We start from the raw sequence: 22,408 nt of genomic DNA, 5'->3' as shown, positions 1-22,408 counted from the left end.
CTTCCTTGTTGGGTGGAGAATCCGTTTATATAGACCTTCTAGGTTTTTTCAGAATCCGTTTGATGGACCTCCATCATAAAATCTGCTAGGGTCTGCGCCTTAATTGTCATTCGGAGCTGGTATTGTATGTCATACTCTCCCAACTCAGTGGCCCATTTGATGAGGCAGCCTGCTACCTCCACATTAGTGAGAGTCTTACCCATGGTGCTATTGGTTAGGACTGTGATGGGGTGTGCCAGGAAATAAGGTCTTAAGCAGCGACCCATGAGTACCAGTCCATAGACTAATTTTTTCAGGGTCATGTATCGGGACTCGACCTCTTTCAATAAGTGGCTGTAGAAGTACACTGGTCGATGTACATCATCCTGCTATTTTACCAACACCGCCCTCACGACCTCAGGGGTGACTGACTGGTAAACCCAGAGCGGCTCTTCAGCAGTAGGTTTGAACAGTGAAGGTAAGGTCGTCAGGTGCTTTTTTAATTCCTCGAAGATCTGGTTGCACTCTTCATCCCATTGAAATTTGGTTGCTCTCTTGCACTTTGAAGAAGGGCAGGGCTTTATCCGCAGACCGAGATATGAACCTGGACAGTACAGTTATTCTGCCCACCAACTTCTGAGCTTCCTTCAGATTCTGAGGCGCCTTCATATCTCGAAGTGCCCGGACCTTCTCCAGATTAACTTCAATTCCTCGCTCAGTAACGAGGTATCTCAAGAATTCCCCCCCCCCCCCCGGGAGCTCCCAACAGGCATTTCAATGGATTCAACTTCAGCCCATACTACCATAGTGTGTCGCAAGTTTCTTCCATGTCGGCAATCAAATTTATGGCTAGAGTGGATTTGATGAGGATGTCATCCACATAGACCTCCACATTCCACCTTATTTGCTCCCGGAATATCTTATCCATCATCCTTTAGTAGGTAGCTCTGGCATTCCTCAATCCAAAAGGCATGATGGTATAACAAAAGGTACCATCTCCCGTAATGAAGCTGACCTTCTCCTGATCTTCCTGTGCCAGAGGGATCTAGTGGTATCCTTGATAAGCATCGAGTATGCAAATTCTTTCACAGCCCGAGGTCGAGTTAACCATCTGATCAATCCTGAGCAGCGGGTAGCAGTCCTTAAGGTTGGCACGGTTGAGATCTCGGAAGTCGATGCAGTCTCTCCACTTATTGTTGGGTTTAACTACCAGGACCACATTAGAGAGTCAGGACATGAATTATACTTCTCTAATGTGACCTGTTTTCCTGAGCTGATCTACCTCAGCTCGGATAATCTTATTTTGCTTGGCTGAGAAATTCCTCTTCTTCTGCTTGACTGGTCGGGAATCAGGCAGAAGGTGTAATTTGTATTCAACCACCTCGGGCTTGACCCCAGGTAGCTCTTCGGGTGACCAAGTGAAGACGTCCTTATTGCGAGTCAAGCATTAGACCAGGTCCGTCTTGACTTCGATAGGCAGGTCGCTTGATATGCGGGTGAGGCTCTCCGATCATTCGGAATAGAGCTGGACCTCCTCCCAAGGGATGGGCTCCTCTTGGATGACGTGGATCCTGTCATCCTGGGTTCTCTGAGTCTTGCGGGCCTCCACCTTCACCATGTCTATGTAACACCTGTGAGAGAGCAATTGCTAACCTTTAACTTCCCTGACCTGATCTCCCACAGGGAATTTAATCTTCTGATAAAAAGTGGAGATGGTCACCCGGAACTCGTGCAGCGCCGATCTCCCCAATATGACGTTGTACGAGGACAGTGAATCCACCACTATGAAGGTGCTCCTCTGCACCCTCACCAAGGGCTCGCTACCCAAGGATTTGGCTAGCTTGATCTGGCCCATGGGCCGTACTTCATTACTGGTGAACCTGTATAATGAAGTAGCAACGGGCTGGAGTTTGTTGTCGTCGATTTCCAATGCCCTCGAATGCACTCTTGAACAACACGTTGACAGAACTTCCGATATAAACAAAAACTTTGGTCACGCAACTATTGGCGATGATGGCTTTGATTATTAGGGCATCATCGTGAGGAAGCTCCAGCCCCTCCAGGTCTTGCGTCCCAAAGCTGATGATGGGTCCTGCAACTTGCTCATGACTGCATCCCACGACATGTATCTACTGGCGGTGCTCATAGGATTTTTGAGCCCTAGCGGAATCCCCGTCTGTGGGCCCCCGGAGATCATACCAATCTCACGGATGGTCGTGTTTCCTCTGTTCTCCTCCTCAGCGGCGTCCATTTGTTCTCTACCCCGACCTGGCTGCTGGCTTTCCCGACCTATATTTTCGGGCAGACGCCTACCCGTCGGACCTGTTGTCACACCAGGTTGGTTGGCCAACAACCTTTGAAGCTTGGGTGCGACCAAGGGTGGAGGTAGGCCAAGTTTGACTGCGCGCCGAGAGTGCCGAGCGAAATGGACGTAATTTCCAGTCACTACTAGAAAATTAGGCTTTTGAGACACAACAAAATATGTCTTAAATTATAAATTTAGTGTCTCAAAATGTTTTTAAGACGGTGATGAGACGGTAATGTAGTCGTCCCTAATACAAGCGTTTCAAAAAAATATTGAGACAGTTGTACTGTCTCAAATGCTATTTAAGACAGTGATGAGACAGTTATTCAATTGTCTCAAAAGTATTTAAGACAGTTATTGTTTTGTCTCAAATGTTATGTCTTATCATGTGAAAAAACTAAAGACACTAAATTGAGATGGTAATGTGTTGTCTCAAATAGAAGTGAAGACAATAAATTACTGTCTCTAATATTTTAACTTGTTAGATGCAACAATTATGACAAAAATTAATAATCTTAAAAGAACATTTATTATACAAATTAATTTAGATTAAATTTATTAAATTGTCATTTAAAAAAAAAAGCAAAACTCTCTTTTTATAAATTAAAAATGATATGCACACAATATAAAATTCTATAATCATTAATTGAAGTGCATCCAACATTCATCCAATAATAAAAATATCTACATATCTATTATTAATTTGATAATAAAAAAACAGCTATTCCCATGAAAGTTACACAAAAGAAAGTCTAAAGAACAACTCCTCGTGATCTAGAGATAACTTCTATAATCCTTCTTCACCAGAATCCTGAACGTAAAAAAAAACTCTTATTAGAGGTAAAGATGATTTATAATATATATTGTTTAAAAAAATCAATAAATAGAACATTTCAATAAGAAATCTCATCATCTAACACATAATCCTCTTTCTTGCAATTATATATATATACAACATAAATAACCTCAAGTTAAACAAACTTCTTCATCTCGTAATAATAAATGATGGTTTATGTGTTTGTCAATATCTTTGTGCCTTTCAAGTTGTTGCACCTGTAAAATAAATTTATCTACAACTTAAAAATATGTACACTACTACATAACCAAAATTGTGAATAAAACTAAAAAAAATCTTATGAAAATAACTACCAATATACTTATTGGTTATCCAATCCTTTTTCTTGCGAAATAATATTATCTGCAAAGCCATGACTTTTCTTTAGTTGATTTGAGTGTTTCCTTATAACAAGAACATGTATATCTTGAAAGATTTGCATAGAGGCATGCATAATAGTAACATCAAAAGAAAAAATATATCTTGAAAAGGAGCTAACCTTGGTTGGCAACAGCAGAGACACATATTCCGACATGGCTGACCTAAATCATCCTGTACTCCTTGATCACAACACGTTATGAAGCAACCAGACAACCCAAGAATAGCAAAGAATAGTATTGCTCCTGCATAAACAAGTACAATACAACTCGAAATTGAGATGTGTAATGAGAGATATACCATGAAAAGACATAACTAGGATACAATATATGATTGTTCATAATTCTAAAAGCTAGATGCATAATAGTCTTCAAGTTATGGATAACAAGGAGCAAAATACAAAAACTTAATTATTTCCAAAAGAATATATAGAAGATAAGACGATCAACCCATGTTTCATGCATGGTAGTGATAAGTGAAACCCATCAGTGTGAAATTCTTTGTGAACTAAAAGAAACTGCAGCTTAAAGCTTGTTCTTGAGTTGGCGTCTATCACAACACTGATCATCTAGGACATTTACATGAATTTTGAGACTCAGATATGGGAGCTTGAAAAATTAGTTTGCATCTATAAAGTTAGGAGTGAGAAATGTACCCGTGTTCTTTTTTCTATTAAAAATTTCTTATTCAAGGGCAGCATTTGTTCATTGACTCAAGTCTCTCTGTATATTTTTTATATTTTTTATCCTCAAAGAAATTTAGAAACAAAAAAAGAGTTCCCCTCTTTATTTCTCTCAAATGAGAGAATGGAAAAGATTTCTCTCTTGATTTTCTTCCCTTTGATGAAACATAAAGAAAGGATTAATCAAATCCTCTTCTTATTAACTTCTTTCTCTATCTCCCCTGCACTTCCCTGGTGGGAAAAGGGGCTGCGACATTAGAGAAAATTCCTCTTATTGAATATGTGGATTTTTTAAATCAAAATCCTTGTGATGTTATATGTTATTATTTTCAATGTCAAGATATAAACTGAGATACGGGGATGTAAACTGACAAATGACATGACATAAAATAGAGAGCCATCAGCATAATTCTAGTTGAATGAATAAATAAAACCGTTAAGCACTCTTAAAGTATAGCTCTATACCACAAAGATAGTAGAAACTTATTTCTCCATCGAAAGCCCAAGTCAATCGCAACCAGAATTTTGCACAACTATCAATCAAATAGACAAGATGTGCCAACGAAGATATCCATCGAAGATAGAATTTTGAAAAATCAAAGGAAATTGATAGAAATGGCATCAATGTATTTTTAAAATCAAATATAAGAAAATTATTCAAGCTACTAGAAGCAGGAAGCTGAATAGGAGTCACTACTGTCAACTCCTGTCGTGCGATGCTTTGGCCGCAGTAGTGGTCGCGCTGTGATCTTGGAAAAGTAGGGGTCTCCTATGGCCATGTGCGCAGCAGGAGCCACGACCAAAGCATCATGCGGCATAGCGGAGGGCAGGATTAGGCCGCAGGAGCAGGGGTGCGAGTTGGTTGCGCAAGCGGCAGCAACCGCGCGACGTCGGTGGATGCGATAAGAGAGGCAATCTTAATAGGTTGGACGGAGAAAAGAGAAGAATTAAAGAAGTACCTGAGATTTGTTGTGGAGATCGCCGTTTCCTTCGTCGCCCTCTTCGCTGTCGCCGTGTTCTCTTTTGTCGCACGAAAGAAACAAAAGAAACAAAAGAAACCTAACCCCTTTAAAGATAATAACAAAGGTAAATAATTTAATTGTTAAAATAGAAACCTAAAACCTTTAATTATATTAACGTAGATATATAATAAACTTATTATTTATTTCAATATATATCCTAGCCTATCAAAACATAGTATATTATTAAATATTTAATATGTTTTTTTTCATAATTTTTAAATTATCAATAATCTAAACACAAATTATAAATTAAAAAATTTTATTAAGTTAAATTTGTAGATGTATTTTTCTATGTTATATATATATATATTCGATCCGTGTCGTGACCATTCCGTGAAAAGATATTAGAACTAGAACGGTAGAGTCTGTAACGATTATCGTGACCGTTCCGACGAACCATATTCAAGATAATTTAAGACAAATACTTTTTTACCATCTTATTTGAATATCTTATATAATTATATTTTTAACCGTCTTTATTAGTGTCTTATTTAGTTGAATTTGAAACAAAATCTTAAATACTGTCTTAAATTTAATGTCTCCATATAAAATTTTGAGACATCTATTATTACTGTCTTAATTACTTAGTATTTGAGACGAATTTTGTCACTGTCTTAAATTTTGTCTCAAAAGCCTAGTTTTCTAGTAGTGAGTGGAATGAGTGTGGGACCGGTGGTAAGTGCAATAGCGGGGCTCCCACTGACCGGGCCTTGGGGCTTCGACTGCTACCACACGTTGTGCCGGCCTGGGATCCTGACCAAGAGGGAATGGTGGTCGGGCATCCTGGGCGCGTGAAATAGGCTGAGCTGGTGGTTGGGGTGACCTCTTCTCTGGTTTGTTGGCGGGAGTAGACGTCTTGTCCGCTTTCCGCCGAGCCGCCTAAGGTTCTTCTATGTTGATATAGCTAGCGGTCTTCCCTAGCATCTTATCGAAATTCTTCACGAGATCTCAGATGAGATCTCGGAAGAACTCCTCCTCTAGTAATCCGTGAGAGAAGGAGCTTATCAGTATTTCAAAGGTAGCGAATGGGATGTCCTGGGCCACCTGGTTGAAACGTTTAATATAGCTCCTCAAGGGCTCAACAAACCTTACTTGAGGGTAGGGATGACAATGGGGCGGGGCGGGAGCGGGTTTGTCATTCTCATCCCCGCCCCGTTCTCATTTTTTCGGGTTCGGGGATTCCCCGAACCCGAACCTACGGGGATCAAATCCCCATCCCCACCCTCATCCCCGCCTTATTCCCAAATTTGATTTATATTATTATTATTATTTAATAATTATTATTAATGATAATATCAATATTAATAATATTATTAATAATAATATTTCCAAAATTTTTAATATTAATATTAACACTATTATTAATATTTTTTAAAAAAAATCATATTATTATTTATTAATAATAATAATAATAATATTCGGGACAAGTTCGGGAATGGGGATAGTATTCCCATACCCGCCCCGAACCCGCCCCATCCCCGAATAATTGGGGATCTCCATCCCCATTTCGGGTTTTCCCCGCGGGGCCTCAAACCCGCGGGGAAAATTGTCATCCCTACTTGAGGGCAAAGAGACAGTGATCTGTCTTCTGGTACTTCCTGTTACTGGCAAAGTGGCGTAGGAAAACAGTCTTAAAATCAAGAAAGCAAGTGATGGACCCCGTTCAGCAATCCATGAAATCATTTCTGTGTCGAGCCAGACAGAGTATTCAAGAATACTCAGCACTTGATGGCGTCGCAGTATTGGTACAACAACGCAGTGTTCCGAAACTTACGGAGATGATCCTTCGGATCTTTGCTACCATCATACTCTCCGATGGCTGGGGGCTTGTACCCCTTCGGTATCTTCTCCTCGAGTACCTTTAGAGAGAAAGACACTTACTCATCAGGCTCTTCCCGGGGCTCCTCCCTAAGGACTATGGCTTTCCCTTTCTTTGAGTCCCTGAGCGGGGAGCTTTCGACCATGGAGGCTTGCGGTTGTTCTTTCTTATTATAACAGTCCGGGTCCTTGTGATAATAGTCAGTGTCAGGTTCCCAATAGAAGGCCGGGGGGAACTCCTTGGGTTGTTTCCTCTTGGACCCTTTATTAGAAACATAAGTCGGGTCTTTGGAAACTGCAGACATCTTGTACGGTCGCGAAGTAGTGGTCTGTTTCTCAGAAGCCGCTCGCCTCTTGGCCTCCTTGAACAGTTCATACTTCCCTGTCGTCATGGTCACGTTGATCCATCCGATGTCCTCCATCTTCATCTTCCAAAATAGGTGAAGAAAGTTCCCACAGACGACGCCAAATTGATCCTGTCCGAAATCTGAGTCAGATGAAGGTCGGATGAGTTGTTGCTGGCGTTGATAGAGGGGCGATTGGGACACCGTTCTTGTATGCGCCTATAAGAATGGACCCCCACATGGTGCTGATGAATGACGATGACTACACCGGTGGTACTTGAACTTTGCGTACACTCAGACAAGTACACGGGACGTTAGAGGCCAGAAACCAAGGAAAAAGTCCCCGGAGCAGGCCCTCCAACGCTCAAGTCAAGTACTTTTTCTCCAAAAGAATAGTGTACCAAGGAGAAAGAAAAGTAGAAGACAAGTGCAAATGTGCGAGAGAGCGTACCTGCACAAGGGAGAGGGCATCCCTTTTTATATGACAGTGCATACCTTTAGAGCCTGACTGATGTCAGAGAATGTCAGGTGTCAGAACCTGTCGGGTGATGGAGGACACGTGGCATCCTCCTGTGGACTGAAGGAATGTTCCATTCGCAGATGACCGCCGACCGTTGAAATATTCCCTGGCATTTAACAATTATTATCTGACAGACGGTTACGATTCCCTGACCTTGTTGTCGTGTAGCACGTCCTGTCCCGACCTTCTGTCCCGATCGAGTATGAATATGACAGCTCAGGATGATCTGTCGGGTATAATACTTGACCTAAACCTTGAGGGGCCAGGAGTTGTGGTGAGATCATCCAAGAGCTGATCGAGAGTTGGCTGATCGGAAGTTAACTTGCTGAGAGAACCAGGCCTAGACATAATCGAGCTGTGAGAACCCGATCAGTCAGATTCAGGTCAGATATTATCCCGACTGCCTCTTCTGTCTTAGACCAGGGTGTCTCAGATCTGGGAACCTGGTCTATGAGAATCCGACCGAGAATCATGTTGTTGACGTCGTCATACGATCCTATTTCTTTTTTTCCTAACTGTTGACTACCACGTCCTCTTGACTTCTGACTATCATGTCCTCTTGACTTCTGACTGTCATACCCTCTTGACTTCTGACTGTCTGATTTTATCGGATCCAGGTGTATCATAATTCATCTAAGGTGCCTCTCACAATCAAAGCAAGGAAATCTAAGCGGTAAATACCTAAGTGGGATCCACAAGACGATTACGCCTTGCTTACAAAGCATAGTACAAGATTGCTCTATAAACGAAGAATCAAAATCATCTGCTTTTGTCTGGTTGATCTCAAACTATACCCAAGGCGGCGAAATCCTTTGCTGAATTTTAACCCCTCGACCATTACTGTCTTATCCCAAATAATTACCACGTACCGATGGCCCAAGGAGGGACAATCTTACTCACGAATCATACAAGATTGCTCCCTAAATGAAGAATCAAAATCATCTGCCTTTTTCTGGTTGATCTCAGACTTCGACCCTGTCTATAGCATTCATTCATGGTCCTTCTCCCTAGCATTCATGGCAGGAGGAACAGTGGGAGAAGCATGAAGTCGGATCCTTTTTCTCCACGCACTTATTGGCACCCACCAGAAGCCATATGTCTCTCACAGCGAACCTACCAAAAGGAGGATACTCGAAGAACGTTTCGACTTCCAGCACCGTCAGTTTGGCAGGAACAGGACTCATCTTGATAAAACTAGCATCACCATTCTGTGTGTATGTATAGACAGAGATCTTCTCTAGACTGCTGACTGATTTCTTGAAATTTTCACTTGCTACTTTTGCTAAGATCATTCTCTCATAAGTCGAACCACTTCTGCATTATCTTCAGGTAAGGTAATATTAGAAAAAATCAGAACTTGCGTCTCTGACAGATGGTTTGTCTCCCTTCTGGATTGTGCGCATAAAATGCAGCAGTAGTTCCCATATGAAATGGAGGAAACTAATTCTCTAATTTTTCAGTCTCAAAGCATTGTTTTCTATGTGAAGTTATATATTGTTTAACTCTTTTTGTTTATTGCTGGGCACAGCCTCTTTTTATTCCATAGCTGATAAACAAATTAGGTTTGTGCATCAGCGAAGAGAAAGGTTTCAAGATAATCAACTGATCACACTGAAACCAGAATATTCCAGCCAGAACCCCAAATCAAGTGATGCTTGTCTAAACAAGAAAGAAGAAAATTACAGCTTTGCATACTTCTTGATAGTGTCTTCATAATCCTTGTGCGCCTGGGAAGTTTGCCGATTGCATAAGATGGTGACCTTTGAAGATGAGACTAATACATTTCTCCCTGAGGTCGAGGAGTCCATCTTCCGTATCTGCACCTCCCAAACCTTCCAACAACAAACAACGAAATCACAAAACACACAAAAAAATAATAATAAATAAATAAATAGTTAGTTATTCGTCTCTACTTCACTTTCACTAACATATGAGACTAAAGAGGGAAGGGACGAGGAAGAAGGATTTAGTTGAAATCTCCGCAACTAATTAATCCAAGTCTCAATTTACAGATCGCAGCTTGGAAAGGCTGCTGCATGCAAACTCTAGTAGTAAATTCTCAAGAGGAGATCGAACCAGCTTATTTATTACTTACTTGGATTGTCCTGCCGACATGGATTGGGCATGCTTCCGCCTCCACCTCTTCCCCTAGCAGAGCCGCCTTGACATGGTTGGTGGAGAGCTGCACGCCCGCCACTTGCCGGAAATCCGACGCCACGTATGCACCCAAACTCGCCAACGACTCCGCCACCAGAGCCGACACTCCGCCGTTCAGCAAGTTGAACGGCTAACGAACCAAACAGGCCAGCAGCTTAGCTTAGGAATTTTAGAAAGAAGATAAGCAAAAGTTTGGGATCAGGAACAGTTCGTTCTGCTTCTGCGGACCTGGCAACATGTCTCGGTGACCTTGAGCCGGCCGGCGACTTTTCCCGGCGAGATGTGCGTGAAACGGAAGCCGAGGGCGTGGAGGGTGCGGTCGACGAGCGCAGCTGGCGGCGGCAGACAGGAGCTGCTGCTTGGCGTCGCACCGGCCATGTTTCCCGTCGATATTACACGGCTCCGAGCTCAATCTTCGGCACGCAGTTCACCTCTACTCTTCTTGCTACCTTATCGGAATTCTAAACCTAGCTATGACTTTTAGATCAGCCGATTGAATTAAGGGGTTCAGATTTCAGAAAAGAACAGCACGTACATATATGCTGTTGCAATACAAACAATTGTCGGATATTTTAAGCAATTTAGTTGAATTTAAAAATTACATAAAATTTAAATTTAGTTGAATTTAAAAATTACATAAAATTTAAATTTTATAGTTGAATTAACCTCAACAGATGATCTCAAATTAGCATAGGATGATTTTTATCCAAGTCAGACGAGATAGACAAATCTAACATGAGAAGGCCAGACAAGTCGAGTTGTCAAAGAGACTGGTCGACCGGGCAGAGAAGTCTGTCGATATGATAAAGAAATCGACCGAGCAAGCTGACCGAGGCAGAGAAGCCTATCGATATGACAAAGAAATCGACCGGACAAGCTGACCGAGGCATGCGAGTCGCCCACCTCCAACTGAGGTGGACCAAGCACTGCTCGAATTTAATGCATCCGATTCATAGCAGTAAATGTGGGGCGCGCTCGTTCACAAGTCAACTTGGTTCAGTGTAATCCAAGCCCTGAATTTGTACCCCCTGCGCACCTGTGCGTGAGAGAGATCTTCTCCCCATGTATTTGTTCACATCCTCAATGTATATGAATCAATATAAGCCAACAAAAATACCTTGAAACTTTCAATGTGGGACTAAAGTCTCATTCACAATGGAGCATCTTTCCTCTTCCATTTCTTCTCCATTCACTTATTCAACAATCCCCCACATGAATGGAGATAGGATAAGTGATAACATTCAGCAGTTGAGTCAAGTATAGGATAGGTAGGTTTTACCCTTTGAACCTTCTCTTGTGAAGATTTGGTTGCTTACTGGCTGATAGTAGACATGATATTCTTGAACTATATTACCGTCTATGTAAGACAGTGACAAATCTCACCCAAAACTCTCCCTGATACAACTCAGTTCTCATGAGTATGTTCGTTCTTGGCCATGAACACGTCTGGTTCTGTGAGAAGCTCTAAGAATTGTGCCTACAATTCTCTTCGAAGCAGCCCCACTTCTTGCTCACATAGGTGATCTCTCAAGAGTTGTCATCTACTTTTCTTGATCATTAAAAGTCCATCGGCTTATCCTGGTCTAGTCACTGTTTCATTGGGTTATTCCCCACAGTGTCTAGTCAGTGCAGATTAGTTGTCCCATTAAACTTAGTTCTTGGAATATCCAGTCAGCATAGATTGGGTGTCCTCCTAGCTAACTCCTTCCATTCTACCAATGAGTTACTTCTAATAATTCTCAAATCTGAATCGGCTGATTGTTCTATGATAACACATGCTCCTGTAGAGATTTCTCGATTTTGAAATGTCTCGAAGACTTGGGTAGTAAACAAAAGTGGTATGCTGTATTTTCGGGATTGGATTTCATATTCGAATAAACCTCGTAATCGTAAGAAAGTAGGTTTTTTAACTATGAGCCTAGCAAAAGAAAAATCGAAATAGGTTCCTGTAGGGTTGGATTCCCTCCTTTAAAATCGGACGTGAAAGTTTCCTTTCATCCGGCTCAAGTAGTTACCTTAAAAAAGGGAATTGTTTCTTATTTTAATAGTTTGTTTGAAAACCCCTACAAACAAAGAACTCTTTACTCAAATTCCCACTAAGGACCAACGATTCATTCTTCTTTTTGTTACTTTCATTTTAAGAATTACTTATGATAAAATTGGATAAAATGAAAATATGAGATTTTTTAGTAGTCTACTTCTCGTTAAATGATGAATCTCCTTAAAAGAATACTTTGGGACTCGTATATGCGATAAATAGACTTTTGTAATCATGTTATATTTGCTTGCTTAAATGCAATCTCGCTATGCTATAAATAAATGAAATAATTGATTCCACAAAAAAAAGTCTTTTTTTCACAAGGTATAGGTAGAATTATAAATTCTTATTTATACGAAGTCGACCATGGATTAATTCCCCTTTCATTTGGAAGTATTGTATGCACCTATAATTCTGAGTTTCATGTTACGTACTTCTACTTCTCAAAAAATACATGTTAGAGTCGGGGGCATCCCAATCGGATTGAGCGGGATGACAGTTTCTCAGTCCAAATCTGTAAAACGCAAATTTTGATCAAATCACACATCACAGTATACCAAGCCTTCTAACTCCTTAAGGGGTTTATCTAAAAGATTCGCAATATAACTAGGAAGACCTTTTAAATACCACACATGAGTCATTGGACATGCAAGTTTTATATATCTCATTTGATATCTTCATATCCGAGAATCAACAAATTCCACCCCACATTGTTCATAAAATTTCGGGTCTATACCATAAAATCGATTTTTGACAGAATGAAAAAGGCATATCTGGTAGAATCATAACCATAGAATATAACCCTAATCGAAATGCATATATTTGTCTCATACACTATGGGGGATGGTGAGAAGAGATATATTCTACATTCCAGAGGGGATATAATTGGAGATATCATTGTTTATGGTACAGAAGTTTCTATATTAATGGGAAATGCCCTACCTTTGAGTGTGGTTTGAACTATTAATTTACGTAATTGGAAGTAACCAATTAGGTTTACGACGAAACCTAGAAATCGATCACTGATCCAATTTGAGCACCTCTACGGGATAGACCTCAACAGAAAATTATTGAGTAACGACAGCAAGTGATTGAGTTCAGTAGTTTATTATAGAAAAGTATTGACTCTAGGTATATGGTAATATGGAGAAGATAAAATTGTTTGAAGCATGCACAGAACCAGAAGCACCCCTTGTTTCAAAGAGAGGAGGACGAGTTATTCATATTTAATTTGATGGTCAGAGGCGAATTGAAAGTTAAGCAGTGGTAATTAAGATACTCCCGGGGGAAAAGAAAGATGTCTCCTATGTTACCCATAATATGTGGAAGTATCGACGTAATTTCATAGAGTCATTCGGTCTGAATGCTACATGAAGAACATAAGCCAGATGACGGAACGGGGAGACCTAGGATGTAGAAGATCATAACATGAGTGATTCAACGGATTTGGATTCCTATATATCCACTCATGTGGTACTTCATCATACGATTTGGGATACACATTAAATGCTGAGATCACCTATTAAAAAAGGAGTCTTTATGTCTCGTTACCGAGGACCTTGTTTCAAAAAAATACGTCGTCTGGGGACTTTACCGGGACTAACTAGTAAAAGACCTAGTTCCAGAAGTGATCCTAAAAACCAATTGCGTTCTGGTAAAATATCACAATATCGTATTTGTCTAGAAGAAAAACAGAAATTGCGGCTTCATTATGGTCTGACAGAGCGACAATTACTTAAATATGTGCATATTGTTGGAAAAACCAAAGGGTCAACAGGTCAGGTTTTACTACAATTACTTGAGATGCGTTTGGATAATATCCTTTCCGATTGGGTATAGCTTCGACGATTCCTGAAGCCAGGCAATTAGTTAACCATAGACATATTTTAGTTAATGGTGGTATAGTGGATGTACCAAATTATCGTTGTAAACCGAGAGATATTATTACTACGAAGGATAAACATGTTGGTTGGTCCTAGGAAGATCGTACCGATTCCACTATACAAAAATTTGTACAAGTCCTGAACCTTTCCTAACAACCTATTGTGTTCTTTAGAAATTAAATTCGGAATCACAAACGGAACTTAAAATTATTGATTCCAAATTTAACTTATCTGTTCTTAATGGTTTAGACTTGGATCGCAAACGATGCTTAACATTATTAATCTAAATCCACCTATGTTATAAATTTAATTAAATATTAATTTCTAAAATTGGCTTCCAGAACTGCATGGCGAGGCACTAGTCCTTCTTGGGTATGAGATCATCCACCACCGCCTAGACAAAGCCTTTTAAAGAAATCTAATATTTAATTTCCTTATATAACTCTAGGTTTAACCAAAAAGAACAATTGAATCACAAATCCGAAAAACAAAACAAAAGAAACACAACTTCGAAAATCTAGAATCTCTAGCCTCTTGTGTTTGGAATTCATACAAAGAAAAACTAGTAAGATGCGGAAAAGAATTACTAGTTGTACCTTTCTTTGTATGCAACGACCTCTTAATCTTCTACCGTATTCCTCTTCTTATCTCGGATGTTGTGTGGGCAACGATCTACCGAGATGAGAACCACCCAAGCCCTTCTTCTTCCTTCTTGCAAGTTTTGGCCAAGCACTTCTCTTTGGGATGAAGAGTTTCGGCCACCACCACCAAGCTCCAAGGGATGCTAGAAACAAAACCTCCTTTCTCTCCTTCTTCTCCTAGCTAGAACCGGCCACCAACAAAAGCTCCAAGAGAGGGATGAAAACCGGCCACTAAAGAAGAAGAGAAGAGAAGAAGAGCTAAGTCTAGGGCCGACCACCACCAAGGAAGAGAGGGAGGAAAATAGAATAGAGTTTGTGTCTCATGAAGACACCCCTACCCCCTCTTTTATATTCCTTGGTCTTGGCAAATAAGGAAAAATTAAATAAAACATTCCTTATTTTCTTTGTCATGAAAAAGAAAATTTTAATTGATTAAAAACAATTTCCTTTTTCTAAATATCATGGTCGGCCACCTCATTGCTCCAACCAAGGAAAGTTTTAATACAAAATTAAAACTTCCTAATTTGTTTCCGAAAATTTTAAAATAAAAATTTCTCTAATAATTTTTCCCTTCATGGTTGGCTATAAAAGGAATTTTATAAATTAAAATCTCTCTATTAAAACATGCGGATGATTTCTAAAAAGGAAAGTTATCTTTTAAAATTAAAATTTTCCTCTTAATCTACAAATAAGGTAAGATATCAAATCTTTTCTTAATCTTTTGTATAAACTTATAAAAGGAAAATTTTATAATTTTAAAACTCTCTTTTAAATCATGAACATGTTTACAAAAAAGGAAAATTTTCTCAAAATTAAAATCTTTCTTTCAATCTACAAATAAGGAAAGATATCAAATCTTTTCTTAATCTTTTGTAGAAAGCTATAAAAGGAATGATTTATAATTTTAAACTCTCTTTTAAAATCATGGAATCCACATAAAAAAAAATAAAATAAAATTAGAATCCTTTTAATTTGATGTGGCCGGCCACACAACTTGCTCATCCTATTTGCTTGGCCGACCCAAGCTTGGGTTCCAAGCTTGCTTGGTCGGCCACCTTAGGATAGGTATAAAGGTGGGTATATGTGGGTATAATACTTTATAAATAAGAGGTTACGATAGGGACCGGGAGGAGGAATTGATTTTTGTCTCCCGATGAAATTAAGCTTCCTGTGTTCGCCCCGAACACCCAACTTTATTTCATCAATAATAATTCATACCACTAAAGAATTATTATTGAACTATCGCACCAATCCCAAATTATATTTTGGGTTCCTTCTTATTATGAGTGTGTTAATCTCCCTGTGTTTAAGAAGTCGAATGTCCACTAATTAAATGAGTTACTGACAACTCACTTCAATTAATATCTTACTCCAAGAGTAGTACCTGTTGGGACCTTGACGTCCGCTAGAGGGGGGGTGAATAGCGTCTCACCCAAAACTTTACTTCCTATAATGTTAGTGCACAGCGGAATACAAAAACAAACTAACAAAACGAAAGTTAACCTAAAACAAGAAAGAAGAAGACAACAAACCAAACACAAACCCTAACACAAGGTGTTTACGTGGTTCGGAGATAACTTGCTCCTACTCCACGGCGTGTCCGTAAGGTGGACGATCCCTCAATCCGTCGGTGGATTAGTCCCCGGCAAACTCCGGCTAGCTCAACCTCCTTGTGGGTGGAGAAACCTCACCACAACTCCAACCAAGATCACTTGGACACAAGAGATCCTTGAGCACTTTGGTGACTACTAATTAGGCTTTAACCAAGTCTAATTTCGTCGCCTTGGCCGGCCATACCAAACTCCTTCTTATAGAGCTTGGAACAAATCAGAACCTGATTTGCCCGTTACCAGTCGACTGGTCCTTGCACCAGTCGACTGGTGCCAGCCCAATGACTATCTCAACGGCTCTGCTACAGTGCATCAGTCGACTGCTACAGTACTGCTACAGTACGCTACAGTAAACTCTAATTCTAGGATTTTACCTCGAGTACATTCACTCAGCACTCGTTCTCGCCCGACCAACCTAGACCTAGCCTTCTAGCCTCCTCCATCAGCCTTGCGTCCCTCGGATGCCTCCCCATCCTTCACGTCTTGCCTTCTGGAGCTTCCATCGGCTTTGTCATTGTTGTCGGGTCTTCCTTTGCCAAGAGGTCGCGCCTCCGGGACTTCATCCATTGCCAAGTCACACTTGGACTTACGTTGCCAAGACTACATGCTTGGACTTACACCGCCAAGACTCATCCTTGGACTTTCCTCCTTTGCCAAGATCACACTTGGACTTACGTTGCCAAGACTACACACTTGGACTTACATCGCCAAGACTCATCCTTGGACTTTCCTCCTTTGCCAAGATCACACTTGGACTTACGTTGCCAAGACTACATGATTGGACTTACACCGCCAAGACTCACCCTTGGACTTTTCTTGTTGTACCTATATCCTGCACACTCACAATGCATATCAAATACAACAATAAACCTAACTTAAACCTTTGCCCAAACATCAAAACTTAGGGCACCTAGATTGCTCCAACAGTACCACTCAACCTTATCGTCATGTCGGACTAAGTCCACCTGCAGGGTTTAACATGACAATCCTTATGAGCTTCTCTTGGGGGCATTATCAACGTAGATTACTAGGACACAGTTTCCTTCTATAATCAATAACACACACTATAAGTAATATCATTTCCCAACTTATCGGGCTTTTTGATTTATTGAGTTAAATCTCACCCTTTGATAAGTTAAATAAATAAATACTAAATATATGTGCTTGTTATTATATTAAGATTAAGAGCACATACTTCCATAATAATTAATGTCTTGTTCTTTTATTAAGTCAGTATAAAAAGAACTTACCTTAAATGGTCCTGCTCAATATACTTAGAGTGTACTAGTGTAATTTATTAGTCAAGGTAAACTAATACTTAATTACACTACGACTATTTTAATGGTTTGTTCCTTTCCATCTTAGTTGCGAGCTCCTGTTTATAATTTATAAAGAACCGATAACATGATCTTCTGCATGTGACATCACACACCATGTTATCTACAATATAAATTAATTGAACAACTACACTTAGCATAAATGTAGACATTTTTGACCAATGTGATTCTTTATTTCAAAACAAATGTTTACAAAGACTAGACTTTTAGTATACACTCTAACAAAACAAAGATCGAAAACTCTAATTAAAAATTATATTTCTTTATCCCCTCATGAGAAATTGCCAAAACATTTGACTTTTGACTCATTCCAATATAAAGGAGTAGTAAATCAAATAGTAGATAGTAAATGGAATGGTTTGAAAATAAATGAGTTGTTAGTCGTAGAATATTATTCCCGTCAGACTTGAACCTCACAAAAATAACAAAGAAAAATTCATAGAATTTTGTCTGTTTGCGTCGAAATAAAAATAAATAGATCTAGGGCCTTTGTCCGAATTTTTATTATTTTTTCGATATTTGTATTTTACATATCAAAGTAATGTTATTAGGAATTGAGAATTTATATCAAAAAAGAGTCCTCTTCTTGAGATGATGATATTTGATTTAATTCATTCAGCAATTGAGTCAAGTATAGGATAGATAAGTTAACAAATCTCACCCAAGACTTCTAGTTCTGTGAGAAGCTCTAGAGTTGCCATCTACTTGGGATCTCCAATCAGCATAAGTTGAGTGTCCTCTACACTAATCGCTCAATATATATGAATCAATATAAACCAATAAAAATATCTTGAAACTTCTAATATAAGACTAAAATCCCATACACAATAGGACTTCTTTTCTCTTCCATTTTTTTTCCATTCACTTATTCAACACACACATTACGACCTTCGGCGTATTGGTCAATAATATCAACCTAACTTTAAAGACGTCTGACACGCTCATCTGAATCATAAATAACATTAAAATTATAACAGTCAAATTAATGACAATTTTCTTTGCATAAATGATAGAGAACATCGAATGTCTGATTAATTTTATAAGGGGATACGGTGTGTCTTAGGCAAACTGTATCGCCTTGTCTCTGAATCACTAGCAAGTGAGGCACTTGCGCATCGTCTGTTATTCTCTGTGTTATGCTGCTTCCCGACATTGACAAATTAGCCAATGAAGATGGCAACGACCACAATGAATAGAGGAAGAAATTGAAAACAAATCATTCAGATACTCCCCCTGAAAACAATATGATGACAGGTATTGTCACAGGGGTATGAGCAGTCTACTGCGATCACTTGGCCCCGTTCAAAGAACCAGTCTCCCACATCGGTGGCGATTCTCTGCGTATCAAACATTTCCAACGGTATCAGATGATTCATATTCATGAGAACGGTTCCAGATGTGGGTAGGTGAATATACCTTGTGTCCAAGAAGCGGGGAATTACTCGCATACCATGTATCCTGCCTCTCGCTTTGACAGTGAGCGAAACAAGAATTCAAGAACAAGCCATTTTTCCCCGACCCGGAGAAGTCTCTGACTGCATTTATCATTCGATTTCTAAACCCTGCATTTGCACAACAATATTGAATGTTGCATTGATTATCAAGCTAATGTAAGGGTGAATGAAGTGATGGAACCTTGCAAGAATTGCATTTGATATCCATTGCAATTTGCATGGTTCATTTTGCATTCTCTCCAATAACCATTAGGATCAGCTGTTTTGGGAGCTAAACTTTGCTGTAACTGGAAATCCAAGAAGGCGATTTGTCAGAAAAACAGGCAGATCAAAATTATAAGAATCTGTCACTATCTAAGGATCGGCAATATGCCTAACTGTGATTGTATGCAAAGCCGAGTGAAAAAATAAAATAAAATCACAAAGAAAAGAAAGTGACCTGCCACACATCATATGCAGCGTTCAACACAAATAATGGAGTCTGAATATTTGAAACAATATTTTCTGGGAAGAAACACTGCAAAAGACAGAGGAAGAGAGTTTGAGCATAAGAAATTCACATCTTTATTCTCCATCAAATAAATAGTTGTGTCAAACGCAACATCACCGAAATTGCATCCATGCGAGCAGTGCATGTTCTTGGCAAATTCCTCCAGACACCCTTGATTGATAGAATTTTATGGTAAGAATGGTTAAGTGAAATTTTGAGGTTTCGTGATTAAAACAAACAGCAAATGACCAATATGCATGGTGTATCTCAACCAACAGAACATAAGTCTTAGTTGGCAAAAATAATATGGAAATATATGTTTACCTGCAACTTCACTACACTTCTAAAGTAGGACCTCATGGTCTCACCACCAGCTACATCTGCACTGTAATGTGTATAAATAACTTAGATTTTACATGATGGTAATTCAGCAAAAAATTGAAAGGGAATCCATTTGTATCCAAGACAGTATAGCAGCATCGACGGATCCTTAAAATTAACAGTAAACCTTACACATCAAGAAACATGCCAGCATCAGCCAGGCACTTGACTCTTGTATATCCTGGAAATAATTCTCGGAATTCATCACAGTGTAGTATGGTTGCTAGACCACCCGCGGAACATCCAGAAAGGAGGGCCTGGAAGTAGAGTATGAGAGCTAAATATAGGAATGATTGAAGATGTGTTGTGGAATCATAAACAAACCTGGCTAGCATGGCGCATTCCAAGTGACATTAGTTCTTCCATAGCAGCTAACCAAATACGTTGCCCCCGGAAGTAAAGGCCAGCAGCCTAAACCATAAAACAACACATCCATGACTATAATTCTTGTTTTTATGTGAGGTAAGAAAATGTAATGAATGAAGGCATTCAGCTTCACATTATTTTGTTTACTTTTTTTTTTTTTTTTTGTGAAGTGGGTAAGATAGTGAAATAACCATTTAGCAAACCTTGTTATAGCCTTCGCCCATAAATGATGCACCATCACAATAGCGAATCTTGACTCTGTTCCAGTTGTAGAAGTCTACAAGGAACAGATCATGAGTGCATAAGAAAGGCTAAAATTCACTTGTAGAGAAAAGGAGTCCAAGGTGAACCTGGATTTTCATTAGGTTTGTCACTGAGTATTCCAGTAAATTGCATCTGGCTCTCCATGTGGTATGATGAACCATGGTGGCTCATCTTTCGATAAACGCATGATCGGATGTCATTACACCAGCCTCCTCCCTGAGTAAGCAAGTTGAAGCGCTCACGATCAGTAGCATTCAGATTGAAGATTGGATAGTGAAAAAAGTGAAATACGGCAGAGATAATACAAAGTGTGCATTTAACTGAAGCATCTTCAGAAATCAAGTCAATCTCCAGATTTTGTAAATCACCTCTAAATTGATGATCCAGTTGTTTGCTCCAGATCCGTAGCCACGATGAAGGTGGTAACCAGGTGGGCTCCCATCCAAGCATACTGGATTCGTAAGTAATACAGAAACCAGGAGCTAATCAGTCGCCCCTCAAAATAACGGGCTAGTGTGCATCACATTGATCTTATTACAAAGAAAATATAATGCAAGCAAATGTATTGATCAAGGAAATTGAACCGGACAAAAATTTCTATGATCAGTTCACAGTCAGTACAATTCTAAGTTTTTCAACATGTTTTCCTAATTCTATTGTTAGTCTAAAACTCCGACATTAATACCTAAAGAATATATACAGGCTATGATTGACAGTGTTATGTTATGCAAATCTCAGTAAACGTAGAATTTTCTTTTCTTTCTTTTCATTAGTCAGCGAGTATTTGATTTCACAGATGAAAAATGAAAATATGTTGAGAAGTACAAGCAAATTTGACTTAAGAATTATGTCTTGAGGAGAAAACTAAGGCATCTGATGAAGGTGAACCCGAATGACTGGAGAAAAAATTGTCAGATGACAAAGAAGAGATAAACCACCGGATCAGACAATGAAGAAAACAACATTTCTAGGCGAGACGCTAGAAAAGTTTTCAAACATACATTCTTTGGATTCAGAGTCTTAGAAAAATAGACGAAAGGAATTAATCATGCTATCTTTTAGGAAAGAAGCCCAACACCCACACAGGAAGAAAATCAATGTTCTTTGCGCTTACGAAAGCAGTCACAGCCAAAGTGATTTCGAGAGAAAGACTCGGGATGAGGAATGCTCATCGCATAAAAAAAAATAACAACCCACCGCGCACGGATCAGATAAAGAAAAAAATAAAAATAAAAGTGAGCAAATCGGAGAAAGGCGAGGGCTTAGGAGAGCATTACCAGCTCCCTTGGCGACAGCAGACTGAATGGTTGTCAGTCCCACCAACAAAGGAGAGCTCCCAGAGGAAATCACATAGTTTGCAGCTTCCAGCTCGCTCACATTCCATAACTCGCTTCCTTCCCCCCACCTCGCCAGGAGAAGCAACAGGGAAGCCCACAAAAACCCCATGGCCACCCTCCTCCTGCCGCACTGTGGAAGAAGAAGAAGAAGAAGAAAGGAAGAGAGCGAGTAGCAGATCTGAAGTTGGAGGAGGAGGAAAAGCCAAAGAAGGCTCCCCCAAAAAGAAATGGGTTTTACAAGTGGAAAGAAGAGAGTGTGTGTCTGCGTTTTAATTAGAGAGCAGCCCGCTTAACGCAGTGCTCTGCGTCCTTTATGTTCTGTCTTTGAGGCTATTTCGTTCGCCCCAGCGCGTCGTTAGTCCGTCCCAATCATAATGTATATTATTAATCTTGTACAGTTAGAAAAAAATATATATAATTAATTAGATCGGGCAATATCGAATTTAGGATCATCGATTTAACTTTATAAAATTTTTAATGAATATCAGAATAAATCAGAAAGTATTTAATATTAGATCGGGCAACTTACTAGGAATAAGTTGGTAGTTTTCGACCTTTTGTAATTAT

General features: G+C 39.5%; 2 protein-coding genes across 3 annotated transcripts; both read right to left on the bottom strand.

Moving 5' to 3' along the window:
- Nucleotides 1–2,956: 2,956 nt before the first annotated feature.
- LOC121980945 (1,4-dihydroxy-2-naphthoyl-CoA thioesterase 1-like) lies at nucleotides 2,957–10,552 on the bottom strand. 2 transcript variants are annotated; one of them, XR_006111681.1, is made up of 5 exons: nucleotides 10,269–10,552; nucleotides 9,979–10,170; nucleotides 9,579–9,715; nucleotides 3,619–3,742; nucleotides 2,957–3,095 (listed from the first exon to the last, which is right to left on the bottom strand). XR_006111681.1 is itself a non-coding variant. In XM_042533229.1 (3 exons), exons 1-3 carry the CDS (start codon nucleotides 10,416–10,418, stop codon nucleotides 9,563–9,565), a joined length of 495 nt encoding a protein of 164 aa, XP_042389163.1. In that variant the 5' UTR covers nucleotides 10,419–10,552; the 3' UTR covers nucleotides 9,471–9,562. The 2 variants fall into 2 exon arrangements, 1 of the variants encoding a protein (XP_042389163.1); XM_042533229.1 differs by lacking the exons at nucleotides 2,957–3,095; nucleotides 3,619–3,742 and having other exon boundaries at nucleotides 9,471–9,715.
- Nucleotides 10,553–18,495: 7,943 nt separating this feature from the next.
- Nucleotides 18,496–22,129, bottom strand: LOC121980944 (pectin acetylesterase 10-like). The gene is made up of 12 exons (XM_042533228.1): nucleotides 21,782–22,129; nucleotides 20,873–20,955; nucleotides 20,591–20,720; nucleotides 20,444–20,517; nucleotides 20,199–20,285; nucleotides 20,007–20,131; nucleotides 19,818–19,878; nucleotides 19,611–19,664; nucleotides 19,443–19,520; nucleotides 19,185–19,290; nucleotides 18,966–19,111; nucleotides 18,496–18,886 (listed from the first exon to the last, which is right to left on the bottom strand). Exons 1-12 carry the CDS (start codon nucleotides 21,948–21,950, stop codon nucleotides 18,770–18,772), a joined length of 1,230 nt encoding a protein of 409 aa, XP_042389162.1. The 5' UTR covers nucleotides 21,951–22,129; the 3' UTR covers nucleotides 18,496–18,769.
- Nucleotides 22,130–22,408: the final 279 nt, after the last annotated feature.

The sequence above is a fragment of the Zingiber officinale genome, chromosome 5A (assembly GCF_018446385.1).
Source record: "Zingiber officinale cultivar Zhangliang chromosome 5A, Zo_v1.1, whole genome shotgun sequence".
NCBI lineage: Eukaryota > Viridiplantae > Streptophyta > Magnoliopsida > Zingiberales > Zingiberaceae > Zingiber > Zingiber officinale.
The sequence above is the reverse complement of the archived record's forward strand: the minus strand, read 5'-3'. Positions and strand labels throughout refer to the sequence as shown.

Bases quoted from the DNA above. Each gene is read 5' to 3' on its own strand.
- LOC121980945 (XM_042533229.1), bottom strand. From the start codon at position 10,418: ATGGCCGGTGCGACGCCAAGCAGCAGCTCCTGTCTGCCGCCGCCAGCT. The intron at 10,171-10,268 runs GTCCGCAGAAGC...TTGGTTCGTTAG, and splicing joins TCACCGAGACATGTTGCCAG to CCGTTCAACTTGCTGAACGG. The intron at 9,716-9,978 runs GTAAGTAATAAA...TGTTGTTGGAAG, and splicing joins ATGTCGGCAGGACAATCCAA to GTTTGGGAGGTGCAGATACG.
- LOC121980944 (XM_042533228.1), bottom strand. From the start codon at position 21,950: ATGGGGTTTTTGTGGGCTTCCCTGTTGCTTCTCCTGGCGAGGTGGGGG. The intron at 20,956-21,781 runs GTAATGCTCTCC...TTACGAATCCAG, and splicing joins TGCTGTCGCCAAGGGAGCTG to TATGCTTGGATGGGAGCCCA. The intron at 20,286-20,443 runs GTTTGCTAAATG...TTTATGGTTTAG, and splicing joins TGGGCGAAGGCTATAACAAG to GCTGCTGGCCTTTACTTCCG.